Source organism: Lepidochelys kempii, chromosome 1, assembly GCF_965140265.1.
Source record: "Lepidochelys kempii isolate rLepKem1 chromosome 1, rLepKem1.hap2, whole genome shotgun sequence".
Lineage (NCBI taxonomy): Eukaryota > Metazoa > Chordata > Testudines > Cheloniidae > Lepidochelys > Lepidochelys kempii.
Window position 1 is genome coordinate 241758978 of NC_133256.1, and position 18129 is coordinate 241777106.

An 18129-nucleotide genomic window follows, 5' to 3' on the forward strand; every position below is an offset into this window, starting at 1 on the left:
CGGTAGTGTCCAAAAACCCCCAGTCAGGGTCAGGTCCTCATTGTGACAAGGACTGTATGGACTTCCCTGGAAAGCTCAAAATCTAGAAAACACCAGAGCAGATGAAGGGTGGGGATGGGGAAATCCCACTCAAGCAATGAATGTAGCAACAATTCACACCACCCTGATAATTTCCTGATTTGTTATTTGAAAAGGGGGTAGTGGCAGGGAAAAGGGGAATTAGTAAGAAGCAGGGAGCAAGGAAAGGAAGGGGACTGTCACAACTCATCATCTGCCTAGTCATTGTCACCTGGCAGATTCTGAAGACATCAGAGCAGAGGTGGTTTTCAAAGAGGGATTTGAAGAAAGAGAAGGTAGTGGCTGTATGGATTATATCAGGGAGTTTCCCCTATGCATAAAGTATGGCCTGGGAGAAAGCCCAGGGGTGTTTGAGAGTGAAGTGGACACTGATGATTGGTAAAGGTTGGGAACACTGGCAGAATGAAGGTGGGGTTGATATTAGAGACACTAGGTAGGGTCAGGCTAAACTGTGAAGGGCCATAAATGTAAAGACAAAAAACTTGTATCTGATGTTATGGAGAAAGGAGAGCCAGTGGAGGAACTTAAAAGGGGAGGGTGACAGGGTCAGTGGAACAAGCCAGGAAGATTTCAGCAGCAGCATTTTGAACGGACTTGAGGGGTCAAGGCTGTAGTTGCATCCTCAGATATCTTCGGTGGCTTCCCTTTCATTCAGCATCCGGCCCAAGAACTTCCATCTAGCCTTAAAAAAATCCTTCACAGATCCAGCCCCCTCATCTCGCTGTCCTCATTCCTGTCCATCTGCCAGCACATTCTCTTGGCTCTCATACTCCAGGCTCCCTTCTGCTCCCCTCGGTCCCTGCACGGCAGGCAGTAGATCTTCCGCCTGTACCTACCAACGCCATCTGGAACAGTTTCTCTCTTCTTTGCAGACTCCCTCAGGCTCTTCAGAGTCCATCTCTTCTCCCTTGCAGTGGACTCCAAATCTCTCTAAACAACATCAAGATCCCATTCCATGAACCCTCCAATTTCCCCAGGCTTGATAATGTGCCCCCAAACTTGACCAGAGCACATCTTCTGACCTGTACTCTGTTAAACCTCCAGCTGCTCCGTGTAACATGCTGTGTACACGGCACATTATTTCCATGTGCCTGGATAGGCTGGAATCAGCTGTGAAGCATCTGTGATGCTTTGGAATGAACAATGAGATACATAGACACATCTGTGAGGCATCAGGCCTGTGGAGGAGACACTTACTTGCGAAAAGGGAGAGGAACTGGGAGTCTATGACTGTGAACTTAGCTTCTGGGTCACTCAGTCTCCACTGGAATAGAAAAAGAGATTAGTATGAAGTATTTATTGAATTATTCCATCCAGCAGGAAAGGAAGAGAGCACATCTGTCCATAACCCTATGGGACCTCTGAGAAGCCACCTTCCCCAAATCAGTACAGAACATCTAACAGGGAAGGGACGGGAATGGGAGCAAGTCTAAAATTCACCAGGACTCAGTCTAATGGCAGGAAAGGGAAAGAATGGAGAGTGGGGGAAAGATGGAAGAGGTCAGGGACTGAGTGGGGCTGTCCCAGGCAGAATGAGATAAGGGCCAGGATGGAAATAGGGCTGTCCCTCACTGAACAGTGTCAAGTCTCAGGATGGGAACAGGGATGTCCCAGGCAAAGTGGGGAATTGGGAGGGGAGTGAAGTTGTCACCTAATCTCACTCTCAAACTCCACCAGTGCACACGTGGAACCTGGCTGTACAGGCGCACTTACTGCTACTTCCACATGGTCTGTTCCTCTGTCATCCTGTTTGTGAAGCACCTCAAAGTAGTACCTGCCTGAAGCTGATAATCTGTGAAAGAGAGAAACTCATGTCTACCATTGGGAACGTTCAGTGGCATTTGCTTGCTACATTTGCTAGAGGGACTGTGGAGCAACCATACCACACCTTGGGTTGCAACCTACCCTGCTCTCAAACTAAGCAAGGTTGGGCTTGGTCATTTGTGGGATCTGAGACCTCCAGATGAACCCCAGATGCTGCAGGCAGGGGGCGCTAATGATTCTGTGTGTGGCACTCTTCCCTGGGAGAACATACTCAACCAGTGCTCCCAGCCAGTACTCGCCACCCCCTCAAAGGCTGCAAGGTGAGCCTCCACCTCCAGCTAAAAATTCTGGATACTGGAATTTTAGTCCCCCTGTTGGGTTTCTTGGCCTTTAGGAAACCTGGCCAGTTGCTAGGTGGAACACTCTGGGCAATGTTGTATACAATCTCTCTTTTTTTTTTTTTTTCTAGAGGAGATAGTTGGATTCTTCTATTTTTGTGTTTGTTTCTTTAGGAGAAACCGCCTTCTTCTCTCCTCAACATCACAGTTCCCCAAGGAATTCTGGTAGGCAACCACCAGGGGGAACACTGTCACCATTCTAATGTACTCTGGATGCATCTGATAGGGATATATAATCTAGCAATTTCCCCACTTTTAGGTCTCTTTCCCAATATTGCCACCGTAAAACATTCAAAAATCATGACATTAAAAATATATATAATTTTTATTTCCCTACTGTTTTCTGAGCCCTTAGGATACATGGATTCACTCAAATCACATTTTCAAGCTTTTCTCCACAATCATCAAGGCTAGAAACTTACTTTTTTCTTAAGGAAAGTTAGGTATCTCATGTGGTCATTTAACTCAAGAAACTGAGGTTATCAGTAAAATATCAAATACCGCAGAACTTGCAATAACATTGCAAGAACTGACAACACTGTTTTCTCCCATGGTGATTCTATGCCATTTGTCATCTGCCGGTGCCATGGATACCCATAGCAAAGAGATCCTTGGGCACATCGTGGGTTTACCAGGCCTGGAATTATCGGCCTTGGCCTTTTGGTAGGCCATCATAAGCCCCTTGATCTCCCAGCACTTTGGCCCAGTGTGGTAGATTCCCGTCTCAGCCGGTGTAGAGCTTTGCATTTCAGTTCTTGCTTCCAAAGCAGGGAGCCTTGCATCAAAATTCCACAAATGCCTTAGAGTTAGCCTCTGGCCAGCTAGTGGCACACTCAGACAATGCACTCAGCGGGCACTGTAGACGCTCTATACCGGAGATGATTGAAGTTGCTCGCGTTGGAAGTCACATGTGACGAGGAACCAGGACTCTGAGCGGTCTTATATATAATGGTCAATGACTTCTAGCCAGAGAACAGAGAATAAATGGATGGCAAGATAGGCCACTGGATGTGGAACCTGGGGGATTGTCGGAAGGCCCAGGAGGACCAGCAGCCATCCGCTACTGTGCCATGGCACTAACCTGAATTCACACTAGAGAAAGGGAGGGAGGGAGGCTCATTCAAAGTCTGCCATATACCCCAACCATGCCAGCTACCTTGAGTAATGCCACCAGCAACACATGACTGGGGGTTGTGTCTGGACAGGAAGCAAGTTAATGGGAGCAGTCAAGCAATAACTTCAGTTCAATTGCTCGTGAAGGCAAGCCCTTACAGATAAGAATGAATCAAATCACTGGATCCCAGCTCTGCATCCACACTCTGCTAGTAGGAAATTAAAGAAAGAAAAAAGGCTCATTTTGACAAAAAAAAAAAAATTAGTTTTGAAACCCCCCCATGTGACTATGCTGACCAATCAGAACTGGTGGTGGTGGAGAAACAAACAGAAAACAGTAAATGAAAACCAAAACCGGTAAATGAAAAACTGAAGATGGTAAATGAAAACCTTTGTAATTAGAGACACCAACAAAGCCAAACCGCAGGAAGTGGGGAAGTTTGGGACTAAATCAAAAGTGTAGATAGTGCTCTGAGCACCGGGGAGTTGCAGCAACCATTCCTCATCACTTTACCTCACAGGCCTTGATTGCTGGCTCCGGAATTTCCCAAATTCCCCTGGTGCTGTCCACTCCTTACCAGTCTGTGAAAGACAGAAAATGCTCAGGTTACAACGCACTTCTTCACCCAGGCTCCCTGGTTACTGTCCAGCTGTGGGGATTGAGCCCATTCTCTTGGGAAATCTGACCATGAGCTCCAGTAGCTGGAAACAGAGCCAGGTCTGTTGATTACAGCCCAGGACTCCAGCAGCTCGGGAATAAGCCAAGCTGTCCCAGCTTTGCCATGTGGTGAAAATCCTCCATTTGCAGGGGCCTCCCACAGTTTGATCAGGAGGACAGCTTGACTAATCCAGCCACGCTTTCTTCCTCCTGAAATACAATGTAAGCCACGAGGATTTTCATCCCCCCAAAAGTATTAGAAACTTGACTAAAACATCCATGCGGCATGCACTGTACCTTGCCTACACTGGCCAGCAGCTGGAGACCAGAGGTCTTTTCATCTGGACTCAACCAGAACTCAGCATTGTCATCTGCAGCAATAGCAAACTCAAAGTCCCCTGCCGAGAGATTTCTGGGATTAAGTGGTGCTCTCTATGAACAGGATCTATACACAGACAGAAAAAAAGCTTCCTCTCCTAGAGAGGGGTAGCCTGATCCCCTCTGACACAGCACTTTCCCTCTGCCCAACTACCCCTTCCCCTCTCTCGTTCAGAATTGTAAAACACGGCTGATGCTTTCAAATCTCATCTTCCTGTTGCAACAAAATGCAGATTGTCTTCTTGCGCTGTCGATAGTGCAACTGGTTAATTCCCCCTGCTGCGCAGTTTGGCTGAAATCTAACCGAGAGGGAAGCTGAGAAGTCCACACAGATTCTCCTCAGCTCCTTACTAAGGGGGAAGGAGTGTGTGCTTGTATCTGGGAATGTGCCCAAAGAAGCATGGAGGCAGGCACATATGTGTGGGCTTAAGGGTATGTGAGGCTTTGGAGTGCTGACCAGGATATATGAGTGGGGGAGTTCATAGGGGCTCAAGGGTGGTGTGCGCAGGTGCACATGGGTGCGGGTGGGTGCTTACGAGGAGGCTGTACTTAGAAGCATGTGGGTAGGTGGATAGGGATGGGGTGGGTAGAAGGGGCATGGGTTGTGTGGATGCAGATAGGGACACGGGGGGCGTGCGTGTGCGCGTGCATTTGCCCGTGAGGGTAGATGGGGCTGCACAAGCAGGAGAATGTGGGCATGCGTACATGTGTGTGTAAATGCTGGTAGGTGGTGTGCGTATGCATGTGTGGACAGCTATGTAGTCATGGGAAGCGAGCGTGTGAGTATGTGAATAGATGTTGTGTGTGCAGGAGTGTGTCGTTCGCTTGCTCAGAAATTCCATATCTGTTTTCTTCTGTGTTCTCCCTGCTAACCCCACAGTGAAGAGTGGGCACATATTATCCAGGCCAACCAGACTCTGTTGGAGTCAGAGCTGGACAGTATCCCTGGCTCCTGGCTGGAGAGCCGTCAAGCTAGGATTGCCTACATGGGAGCATTTCTGTTTGGTCTCAAGCAGAGGAAGGGAGGGCTGGGGCAGCATGACAACCCTGGTCTGCCATTGCACCTCCTCACCGCCAGTGAAAGGATGCAGATAACCGAAGAGACGGAGCCCATAGTTTGTCCATTTTGGTGACACTGCCAGTTTCTTCAGTGTGGTTCGTGTCTAAAGGTGGAAGAAAGAAAGAACAAAAGTAATGAAATGGGATGGGATTGGGAGGTATCGGTATCGGAGGGGAGGGGAGGGGACTGACAAAAGGAGTGGGAGAGAAGGTGAGAGGAGGGGCCAATGAAGGGAATAGGATGGAGGGAAGGGCAGGTGGAACTGGGGGGGTGGGAACAGCAGGAAAGGGTGCGGTATAGGGCAAGGGAGGAGAAAAAGGAAATGAAGGGCGCAGGAGCAATGCCAGCAAGATGGGAGAAAGAGTGAAAGGTAGGCCTGGGGCGGGGAGAGGAAAGAGAAGAGGAGGAGGAGCAGGAGGGGCAGCGAGGGTACAGTTAAAGGAAAGAAGAGGAAAGGAGGGGCAGTCTGGAGTAAAGATGCTGAGTTGTGCAGGGATGGGGACAGGGAGTTGGCGTACACTCACATGGGGGTACAGTGGGAAGTGGAGGTTCCTTCTGAGCTGCTCAATGGAGCTGCCACACCAGTCCTCAAACACATGGAGATTGACTTGACCCTGGAACTGCAGGAACATAGAAGCACAAGGAGAGATTCCCATTAATGGTTGCATCCTTCCTGGCTCCCCATAACTCTGCAGCAGAGCATGTCATTTGAGTACCCTGTGCCTATCATGGGAGAGGGAGGTTGACACTTGCCATTACTGTGGGAGTCTGTCTTAAGGCAGCTGGCCATTTAAGGGGTGATGCGTCCAGCTCCTCCCTTGTGATCAACCAGCTGTCTCACAGCTGAGTCTGTGGGGCCAGCAGACAGGGAACCTGAAGAGCACTTGGTCCTTCTGGAGGCCAGCAATTGCTCAAGTGAATAGGTGACCTGGGAACAGCTATCCATGTTGGACTGAGAAACCACATTAGATATTTTGCCCAAGTTTTTATTTAACCAGTACATTGCATCCTGAGGCAAGGGCCTGAATCAGAGTCCAGTGTGGCATCAATCTTTCCTGGGCTGGTGTGAAAGCGCATCAGCTTACAGTCACTGAAGAAAGAAGGCATGTGGATTGGCCCCTAAAGCTGAGACAAAATCATTGAGGCAGTTACAGAAAATACAGGGGCAAAAAAAATGATACAGTTGGTGAGGTTTCTCTGGTGGACCCTGCTTCCTTCACCTTTCTTTGAAAGCAGCAGGAGGCCCAAATACCAGCAACAGGAGCGACTTCTGAAACAACTAGAGAAATAGGTTCCTGGAAGTCTTGCTGGTCCCGGCAAAGGTAGCATAGGCAGCCTGGCCATGGGTTAGTAATGCTGGGGTCAGAAGATAAATGTGAATGGGAAGCCAAAGCTGTCAGCTGAGAGGAGTCAACTTGGCTGGCCAGGGTGGTACCAATTCTGAAGGGAGAGACCAGGCAGTGTCCCGAGCCTTGAGCAATAAGAAGTCTGGCTCATATCCAGAGGTAAAAGCTGCCATTTTAGACAAATTGGGACCAACTCCAGAGGCATAATGTCACCAGTTCTGCGTTGAACTGTTTCCACTGGGAGCACACCTGAATGTAGCAGCACAACAATTGCAGGACCTCCTTACCCGTTGGTTGTGTCCAGAGATGAGTTCCATTGACAGAATCATGAACCTGGTGTGCTTGCCACAATTTTGGCAAGTCCTGTGCGACCGGGCTTCTGAGTCAGGAGCTGACTCAACAGCCTGTCACTCAAATCCCCACCATGAATTGGGATCTAAGTGGAAGACCAATTAACAAGCAGGGCCACAGCTAAAGAGCTAATGAAAGGGAGAAGCAATCTCTGCAGCCGGGAGCTGATCAACAGAGAGGAAAGAAGCCCCGGGAAGGGGAGGTGCAGAGCCTGAAGGAAGGCAGAGCTGGTTGCTGCTAGTGCTGCTCCCTATTCCCCTAGAAGAGAGGAGCTGACTGGGACTTGTATGTATTTAAATAGTACTCCAGGCAGTGGCCTGACAGAACACTATAATAAACCGTGTGGTGGTGAAGGTGGCCTGAGCATGGTTTGTATCTATGGCAAGAGAGATTCCCAGGGGACCCCTGTAACATCCTGCCTGTGGGAACTCAAAGCTGGGCAAGGTGTTTCTGACCATCATCCACGGGTGAGGCAGTGAACAGAGGGTGGAGGTGAAGTGATCAGTGGTTTGAGCATTGGCCTGCTAAACCCAGGGTTGTGAGTTCAATCCTTGAGGGGGCCATTTAGGGATCTGGGGCAAAAATTGGGGATTGGTCCTGCTTTGAGCAGGGGGTTGGACTAGATGACCTCCTGAGGTCCCTTCTAATCCTGATATTCTATGACTCTATGACATCAAGATACATCATGTATCATGAAGTGATACATCAAGAACACAGTCAGCTCTGTGTTCTTGGGGAACCAGGGCACAGTATCCAGCCTGTCTGACTCATGAAAGACACAACCCCACCAGCCTCTGCTTAAATCAAAACCCATCATAGAAAAACTTGCACAGAGCAATGAAGGGCGAATGGGAGATACACCTAGACCCCTCCTGACAAGGGTGACAAGATTAAGACATCTCCATTAGCATACAGAATGGAAAACAGAGACAACTCTCCTAGCCTCATCTGCATGAAAGATGGGACAGGGAGACATCTCAATTTACATACAGAATGGAGAACAGAGAATCGCACTGAACTCTGGGACCAGAAAAGCAGGGAAGCTCAGCATCATGGGGGATCTCTGCTCCAGATGTTAATGAACCTATGCCTGCACACACCCAGCTCAGCAATTATCAGACCAATTCTCGTAATAAATCCTTGATTGATATCCAAAATGCTGAAGCAGCCTAGCTGCATTGTGAGCTCCCTGGAAGAAAACACCACCCATAGCCAAGAGTGATCAGCTCCTATTGTATAGCCTAAAGAAAACTCTTGAGTCATCTGTTTACCCATAAACAAACCTAGTGTTCTCCCTTGAACCATTGTATTTTCTCTACAAAAATCCCTACTCACCCTCCAGTCAGTGTTCTAATGCGTGGATCCAAACTCTGCATTAGTTGCACTGGGACTCCATGTCCTGACTGATCGTACTAGGGGTTCTGTCTGTCTCCAGCACTCAGGACCTTGAGCTACCACCATCACCTGGGAACCCCGAACAGTTCAAGCCTCATGGAGTGGGTGAGATCCCTCTCTCTCTCGCTCTCTGTTTTCTTTTCTACCTCAGGTACTAACCTTAAAAAATGTAACGGTTATGTTTGCTTAGCCCTCCTTGTGTAGTTATCACTATTATTCAATAAATAACTTTTATGGTTAAGCTGGTTGCTTCTCTCTCGCTCTCTGAACTTTACTCTTTTGTGTTTTTAGCTTCCTCATTTACTCTGTAGCAATGCTTCTTTTACCTAAGCGTTTTTAGCTTCCTCATTTACTCTGTAGCAATGCTTCTTTTACCTAAGCGTTTTTAGCTTCCTCATTTACTCTGTAGCAATGCTTCTTTTACCTAAGCTAAAGATCCCTGTAGCGCCCAAAAATACTGTGGGGTTTGCTCATCAAGTGGGTTACTACCAGTACAATTGTGACGTGAAAGTGGGGATAGGGACGTGTTAAACCTATGGCATATAAGAGGGGGGCAGCTGAAAGTGCTGCTTGACCCAGCCTATTGAGACCAGGGGCACATAAGGGTGACAGCTTGAACGTGCTGCTTGACCCAGCCCGTTGAATACAGGGGCATATAAGGGGATCAGCTTGAGAGTGCTGATTGACCTGGTTCGCTTAGACTTGCTCTGTTAGTGTGTGTGCGCGTGTGCGTGTTCACCTGGTTCTAGGGCTGGAGAAACCCAGTCCTGGGGAACCTAGGTCCTGCAGGATAGCTCCATTGGGAGGGAACTTGCAGAAGGAAGGAGTAGAGCTCCATATGAACACACAAGTGACATAAGCAGTACATTAATAGAATCACAGAACACCCCCCCCCCAACTAAGAGTAACCCTTATAAATGAGCATACCCCAAAGTAACGGGCACATCTGGTAACAGAAGGGAGCTGAGCAGCATGCCAGACCAAGAGTGTCCCACTTGGGAAGGCAAGAAGAGGTGATGCCTTGACCTGGGGAGACCTCTGAAGGGGAGAATGTTCTTGTTAACTCTAGCCATAGGATTCTGGATGAGCGACCAGCCTCCAATCATTCCCACAACCTGGAGTAGCAGGGAAACCAGTAGTATATTTTTCATGAGGGAAAGCAGGGCACATCTAAAGAGTGCTCACTAATGGGGTGCTATTTCACCCAAGTGGGTAGGCTGGGATCCCCTACCAACAGCTTGTCCCCTAGGCTGTGAGCAAGGTATATCAGGTCACAGTAGCGGAAGGGTCATCCCAAGGTCTACTTTGGATGTGTGAAGATAGGACATGTAGTAAAGGCATTGCCTTTTGAGGGCTGGGACCTCAGAAGTGGGTGATGGCCCTGAGAAAAACAGGGTCTGTGAACCAAGAGAAACTGTCCTCAGGCCTAAGAGTAAAAAGGGGAGAACACCACACACTATTAACTGAACCATGTCAGCCCCGGGCACCTGAAGCGAAGCAGGAGGAGACAGGGGTCCTATCCCAGACTGGGGATGTAGAGGACTGGATCTATAGGCCAGCACAAAGTTGGAGGTGGTGTGTGGGGCAGACATGACAGTGATGGCAGCAGTCCAGACAGCTATTGAGCACACCAATCTAGGAGTAGATGAGAAACCGGGGAAGAGGATTTCTGTGGCTGACAAGAACAGGACTGAAGTCTTTGCACAACTCAGATGGCAGAGTGCTTGCAGGAGCTGGAAGAAACATGCTCCTCAAGGGATAAGGTTTGAATGCAAGCCATAAAGAGAGCAGGAGCTGGTTTGCCTTGGAGTAAAAGAAGAGAACAATGAGCAGCACCAGTGCCTGTTTCAGGAGGAGGACCTGATGAAGTTGGGCACTGAAATTCTCCTGCAGAGCCAGAGCCTGGCAGAAAAGGATGAGACGAGACATTAGAGACCCTGGAAGCTGAGTTGGCAGCTTTAAAAGGTAGAGACTGAACTCTGGGTGAGAGTATCAACAGTAAAACTTATCCTCGGACCCGGCAAGGCTCTTGGGACAAGATATGTCACAGGGGGGACTGGCCCTTTTAAGGGGAGACTAACCAGCTGCCTCCCAGCTGAGGCTGAGAGGCTTGGAGCCAGGGGATAGCCTGAAAAGCATCTGGTCCTTATGAAGGCCAGCAAAAGCTCAGCTGAGTACGTGAATTGGAGAGAGCTGGTAGGCTGGTCCTTGGGTCAGGTCAAGGGAGCTGGGAGAAGTGTGGGAAAAGCCCCTGGGAGCTGTAGCCCATATTGGGCAGAGACACTACTTCATTTTGATGTTTTGCCCAGGTTTCTGTTTAACCAGTAAAATCGTACCCTGTGGCAATGGGCTGAAACAGACTGGCTTGGCATCAAACCTTCCTGAGCTGCGTACGGTCAGTGCTCCCGCTACCTCTCCTTGTGAACTGGGCACTGTGGTCCTGCACACAAAAATCCTCTCTACACCCAAGAATACACACACTTTATTCACATCCACTCCTCCTCCTACCTGGCTTCTCATCAGCGCTCCACCCTCACTAGCTGAGCAAGAAATGCTCCTATGATGAGCACTTCACTAGCTCTGCCTGGGTTCAGGCTTTGCATTAGAGCCAGCTGTACTTCAGCCAGGAGCCCACTGTCTCCTCCTTTCCTCCGCAGCTGCCTTTCCACAATGAACTCCAGTACTGCCTATCAGAGGCGGAGAGGCAAGGCTACAGAAAGAAGTTTAATTCTCTAAGGTGATGCTAACTGAACTGTACAGAATTACAGAGAGGAACAATAAAGAGGGTCCAGGGCAATGAGGTCCCTCTGGTGAAGGATTCAAAATCCTTGGAAGGATCTCACTGTTGGGTACTTGGGAATAAGCAGGGCACTATGATAGAAAGCATCTACTATAAAGGTAGCAATGATGGAACAGATCTCTGAGGTGAGGTGAACAGACAATGATACCACGCAGCTATATACAGATTTGGGCCCAAGGATCTCAAAGCTCTTTCTCAAGGCAGGTAAGTATTATTATGCCATTGTGACGCACTCTATATGATTTTATAAAAATATGCTAGTGAGTGTGAATATAATGTAACTGGAATATGCTTCATGCAAAAGGTCTCATAAGGTATTACAAAGCTTATAATCTACTGAGTGTGGTCATCCTATTTGTATAAATGTATCACTCTTGTATCTGAAACTAGAAATATAAAATATAACTCTGAAGGCCTATTGTAATTATGCAATGTGTGGGCCACTAATGGCGGTTTGGAATCTTGATGGCTCCCATTAACCAGGACAGGTTTCAGAGTAACAGCCGTGATAGTCTGTATTCGCAAAAAGAAAAGGAGTACTTGTGGCACCTGAGAGACTAACCAATTTATTTGAGCATAAGCTTTCGTGAGCTACAGCTCACTTCATCGGAACATCGGAACTTCATCCGATGAAGTGAGCTGTAGCTCACGAAAGCTTATGCTCAAATAAATTGGTTAGTCTCTCAGGTGCCACAAGTACTCCTTTTCTTTTTATTAACCAGGACAATTGTCTGTAGATGGCTCTGTTTCACTTGTAAGTCTTCTTGTATATGTGTGTGTTGGCAAGTGGGTAATGAAACCTTACTGGAATCCATCTTTAGCCTGGTTCTTTCCACTGAGAAGGAGGGGGTGGGAACCCAGAGAGGAACAAACGATTCCTGCCTTATGCAAAAGATATATAAGTGGGTGGAACAGAACAAAGAAGGAGAGCCATCATGAGAAATCCCCTAGCTACCACCTGAGCTGGAACAAGGGCTGTACCGGGGAAATGACTATGTCCAGACTAGGAAGGCTTCCAGTCTGTGAAAGAAATGTATTGAAACATCTCTGAGGGTGAGATTTTATCTGTATTCAGTTTTATTACTGTATTAGACTTAGATTTGCGTGCTTTATTTTATTTTGCTTGGTAATTCACTTTGTTCTCTCTGTTACTACTTGGAACAACTTAAATCCTACTTTCTGTATTTAATAAAATCACTTTTTACTTATTAATTAACCCATATTAATGTATTAATAGTTGGGGGGGGGAAACAGCTGTGCATATCTCTCTATCCGTGTTATAGAGAGCAAACAATTTATGAGTTTACCCTTTATACAGGGTAAAATGGATTTATTTAGGGTTTGGACTCCATTGGGAGTTGGGCATCTGAGTGTTAAAGGCAGGAACACTTCCTAAGTTGCTTTCACTTAAGCCTACAACTGTTAGGGGACGTGGTTCAGACCTGGATCTGGGTTTGCAGCAGGCTAGAGGGTCTGGCTCAAACCAGGCAGGGCACTGAAGTCCTAAGCTGACAGGGCAGGAAAGCAGGAGCAGAAGTAGTCTTGGCACATCAGGTGGCAGTTCCAAGGGGGTTTCTGTGATCCAACCCGTCACAGCAATTTCACAGACAAAGAAGCTGAGGCCCAGAGAGTTTAAGTGACTTGCCCATGGTCCCACAGCAAGTCAGTGGCAGCGTCTGGAATAGAACTCCCATCTTCTGACAATGGGTGACACTTTAACTACTAAGTAATACTGTCTTCTCCTTCACTTGCTGGGGAGGGAATTACACACATCATCTCTGGACCGTGTGCAGCAAGAATACTGCAGTATAAAATGCCTCTTGCAGAAGAACACCCAGAGGCTGTGGAGAGACTTGGCTGTTCCTTTACTGCTCCACAGCCCCTTACTTCATGGGTAATATCGCAGCTCTGCAGGCTCTCCTCTGGCTCCAAGACCTCAAAGGGGCCATAACTGTGGCAGCTGAGACATCAGAGCAGGACTTAAGTATGGAGAGCTCACAAGTCAGTGACTAGACTTGCTCAGGTTATTGTAGATGACACAAAGCAGGCCAGTCATGGTACAATTCACTTCTGAAGGAAGTCAGAAACTGGATTTAAAGAGGCTGGTGGAGCCCCATTTTAACTACATTATAAATTAAGTAAAGGGCACTCAGATTTCATGCTCCAGGGCATAAACTGATCACTGCTGGAATTGCCTCACCCTCAGCTACACCACTGAACAATTAAGTACATCCTTCAGGCTGAGGTTGGCCTTTACCTTCCTTCAAAGCATCAGATGTCAGCCACTTCCAGAGAGAGACACCAGAGCTGAATCAACGGTCTGATCCGTTGCAGCATTGTCATTATTAGGACTGTAGCAATGCCTAGAGACACCAGTCAAGGATCAGGTCCCCTGTACACACAGTAAGACAGTCTCTGCCCTAAATCTAGGTTATTTTAAGAAGCAACAGGTGGAGGAGACAAACAGATGGGGATGGAGGAGAAGAGGTCACAATAAAGTAAGTGAGTTAATCAGGATATCTGATTAGACAGAGCAGTTGTTTGATCAGGACTGCAGGAAGCAGCCTGTCAGACTAAGACCAGTGGCCTGATATGGCACAGCAAATACTACAGGACATATTCTTAGTAACACTGGGACCTCTTCATACCACTCTGACAGTGTAACGGGCCCTTAATGTAAATGAGAATCTGGCCCTAAATCACTATGATCAAAGGCTGCAGAGCAGGGCTCTACAAGGTGACCTGAGGGCAGCCTCTGGCAGGCCCAGCTGTCAGGAGCTGATGGGCTGGCCTCCCTTTTGCTGAGCTTATGGTCATGAGAAAACATAACAGCAAATAACAGTAATTCCTAGCACAGCAGTGCACAGGTTCAGAGTGGCATTTCCAAAGCAGCAGAGTTCGGTGGTAACAGAACTGGAGCAGTCTGGCTTTACCTACAACAACAGGGGAACAATAAGAGCTGCAGAGACCATGTCCCTCCTGGAGGGGAGCAGAGAAATGCTATCAAATGGACAAGTGCTGGCTGCTGAAGGAGTGAAATCTGGAATTGGGCTTTAATTTTAGGTCCTTAAGAGTCATCAGCACAGCAGCTGCAGACTGAAACCCTATAACCCTTGTTTTCTCCCTGCCTCTGCAGCTCAGGTCACCACTCCCTCTAGGAAGTGGGTGAAAAATTACTTTGGCTGCCATTTGGGACAATAGAATAAAAGAATAATCATTGGCGCTTGTCACTGCATATCACAATGGCAGGCAAGTATCACAGTCATTCCCGTTTTACATATGGGGACACTGAGGCAGAGAGAGGCTGACAGTCATATTTTAAGATGTGGCTTCTGATTTTGGGTTCTGAGTTGAGGCACCTCAGGCCTGGTTGTCAGCGATGCTGAGCAGCCTCCACTTCCATTGACTCCAGGGAGGCTGTGGGTACTCAGTGCTTCTGAGAATCAGGCCTTAGGTGTAACAGGTTGAGAAGCCAAAAAGTGGAGGCTCCCACCACTCCAAAGTGACAACTTTGGAAAATTTTGGCCTAGGTGATTTCCTAAAGGCCACGCAGCAAGTCATTGACAGAGCTAGGCATGGGACCCAGGAGTCCTGACTTCTAGCCCCGTGCCCTAGCCACTGGACCATGCCCCTGCTTAGCTGTACTGCCAGCCTGTTCTCACCTTTAGAGACTCCCCATGCTGCTGAGGGATTATTTCCCACATACCCCTGAGTCTCCTACCAGAGACTTCCTTCCTGCTGTGAAGGGTGGAACACTCCCTGAAGCTGCATCCTCTCTGGGCCACAATGCGGGAGAGGTTGTCATAACAAGATCTTCTTTGATTCCCAGTTACGAGAGTTCCATTTGTCTCACAGATCTCTCCCCACCACCTTCCTCTCTCTCTGCCTCTACCCCTCCTTCTTTTTACCACACCCTATGGAGGTGCTTACTCTAAACGCGCCCCCCTCAGAATCAAAATGGCTGTAGGAGGTATGGCCAGATAATTTTCACAGTGCCCGGGAGGGCAGGCGCAGCAGTTGCCTGCAATAATAGTACTGGTAGAATTGGCACCAGGGATCAAAGGGAATTGTTCAGCGAGGATGGTTTATTGCAGGCCAGCATCACCCTAAACTCGATGTCAGGCTGAAAGCAAGGTGCTCTGAGTATGGAGGAGAGAGGATCCAGACAGTATGTGATCACTATAAAGTAGCATTTGCAGGGAAGATGGGGAGCAGACACTCTCAGTTTCACGTGTTGAATTAGCGCTGGCATGTTTGAATCCCTGGTTTTATATTAATAGGCTTAAGTATTTCCACTTATTCCAGCAAGGAGTTTTAGGTTATCAGCACCCAGCCCCACCTGGAAAAACTACCTCAAGGAAGAGGCGGGTTCAGACACAGTAAAAGTTCCTCTTCGCTGCCTGTCTTCCTCTGTTCTGAACCCACCACACTAGGGGCTCACCACGAAATAACACTTCCTTCTAGAGCAGCGGTAGGCAACCTTTAGTCTCTAAGGTGCCACAAGTACTCCTTTTCTTTGTGCCAAAGGCAGCACGTGAGCTGATTTTCAGTGGCACTCTCACTGCCTGGGTCTTGGCCACCGGTCCGAGGGCCTCTGCATTTGAATTTAATTTTAAATGAAGTGTCTTAAACATTTTAAAAACCTTATTTACTTTACATACAACAATAGTTTAGTTGTATATTATAGACTTATAGAGAGAGACTTTCTAAAAATGTTACAATGTATTACTGGCACGCAAAACTTTAAATTAGAGTGAATAAATGAAGACTCGGCACACCACTTCTGAAAGGTTGCCCTGTTCTAGAGTGAAGATACCTGGGGAAGAAAGGCTAAAAGGGAGCAGAGATGAGAGACCCACATAAAGCACCGCTACACACACACAACCACCAGCAATGTGAAGGGACACAGGGGCCAGGTTACAACTCTGGAGAGGTGACTCCCTAGATTGTAACTGGAGCAGGAGGGGAGGAGAGGCCTTGCCTAATTTAATCTTCAATGACTTGGCGTTTCAGGGGCAAATCAGCTGCTTACAATCCAAAGAATGCACAGCCCTGGGGAAGATAAACTGGACAAAAAGAGGGTCTGAGCCAGGGAAGAATGGAGACATTGTGCTACCGATTAGAAATTCTGTAAGACAAGTTTACAAGACTCTTCTGTCTCCTCAGAGCAGCCCTGGCCCCTCCTCTTGCCTCCACGAGCTCCCTTGACTGGGTGACATTCAGGAGCAAGCAGCTGGATGTTGCTGCAGTGTCTTCTGAGCCACAAGAGGGGAAAAAAACCCTCCCCCTCTGCACTGCACTGCTGCAAAGTCACTCAAACCCCTTTAATTATTCAAGTTTGTCAGCAATATACATCATCTGTTCAAACAAAGCCTGGCTTCATGACCTGTAGGAACTGCCCCTTCCTCTCCCCAGCACAGGAATCAGGCTGCAATTATGTTCTTATAGATGTCGTAGAGGGGACACAATAGGATCATAGATCCCAAGTAATTAATTTGTGCAGAGTTAAGCCTCTAAAACTGTCAACAGGTGATTAACAGGAAAGCAAGCAGCTCTCTAGTCCTATCTGTTCCCTCAGTGGCTGTGTTATACCAGGCACAGTGTAAACAGTAACACTGGAAGAAAAGGAGTACTTGTGGCACCTTAGAGATTAACAAATTTATTTGAGCATAAGCTTTCGTGGCTACAGCTCACTTCATTGGATGCATTCAGTGGAAAATACAGTGGGGAGATTTATATACATAGAGAACATGAAACAATGAGTGTTACCATACACACTGTAACGAGAGTGATCACTTAAGGTGAGCAATTACCAGCAGGAGAGCGGGGGGGGGGGGGGGGGAAGGGCGCCGTTTGGGGCAGGGACTGTCTTTGTTAGGTGCATTATCAGTGCCTACACTATGGGGGCCCCATCTATGATTGGGGCCCTCTAGGAATTACTAAAATAATATTAATATTAACAATAATCCTGTCCCTCCCTAACCAATCCTTGTTCTTCCTCTACAGCTCTGTCCCATCAGCCTTGCTACACAGCAGAGCATTGTTTTTACAGAGAGCAATACAGAGAATGACACAGGATGTCCTGGTTCCAGGCACTCACCAGCCATTGGTGAGGTGCTGCCCCAATCCAGGCTGAGGCCCTCTCCCTTTGCTTTGCATAGTGCAGCATCGCTTGGAGCTCTCTACTTGTTTCCTATTTGGCAGCGCCGCAGAAGGAGAAGGTTTATGCCCTTGGTCTGTGCTTTGCCTAGCACAGCACTGCACAGGGGAGTGAAACTGTCTTGTGTCTGGCATGGTGAGGGTTGGCACTTGTCCTGCTTGTGGTGTCCTGCCTCTCCAGGGTACAAAGCACATGCCACAGTCACACTTCTCAAAAAGAAAAGAAGTATTTCTGGCACCTTAGAGACTAACAAATTTATTTGAGCATAAGCTTTAATGAGCTACAGCTCACTTCATAGGATGCGAACTTGCCAGCAATGGGTCTTCCTAAGACAAATCACGTGGGCACCAAATCACGTGGGCACCAGAGACAAGCATGCTTCACATTGTTCTGAGCGACCGCTGGGAATTAGAGTCAATGAGCAAAGCCCTATGCTGGCCAGGGAGGCACAAATGCCCATCACTGACACTGTGGGAGAGGAGAGAAGTTAGACATATCATGTGCATAGAAGCAATACCAACTGTGGCATCCTGATGCCCTTCTGACAGTAGCTGCTCATCTGAGAGGCAGCCCTGAGGCCGAATGAAGTGCCAGGCAAACAGCCTGCCACTGGGACAATGCCATGCAA

The 18129-nt window shown here is 47.9% G+C and overlaps 1 protein-coding gene across 3 annotated transcripts in view; it reads right to left on the reverse strand.

Moving 5' to 3' along the window:
• B4GALNT3 (beta-1,4-N-acetyl-galactosaminyltransferase 3) overlaps positions 1-18129 on the reverse strand; it is a 98540-nt gene that overhangs the window by 16962 nt on the left and 63449 nt on the right. For 2 of the 3 annotated variants that reach the window (XR_012155903.1, XM_073320751.1), the window contains exons 4-9: positions 5974-6069; positions 5462-5552; positions 4309-4409; positions 3868-3935; positions 1792-1870; positions 1276-1342 (exon numbers count right to left, since the gene is read on the reverse strand). Coding sequence is in view for 2 of the 3 variants with exons in the window: in XM_073320751.1 (XP_073176852.1) it covers positions 1276-1342; positions 1792-1870; positions 3868-3935; positions 4309-4409; positions 5462-5552; positions 5974-6069 (502 nt within the window). In the remaining variant the exon portion in view is untranslated. Of the gene's footprint in view, positions 1-1275; positions 1343-1791; positions 1871-3867; positions 3936-4308; positions 4410-5461; positions 5553-5973; positions 6070-6450; positions 6571-18129 lie in introns of those variants that run through there. The other variant, XM_073320761.1, reaches the window with a different exon arrangement.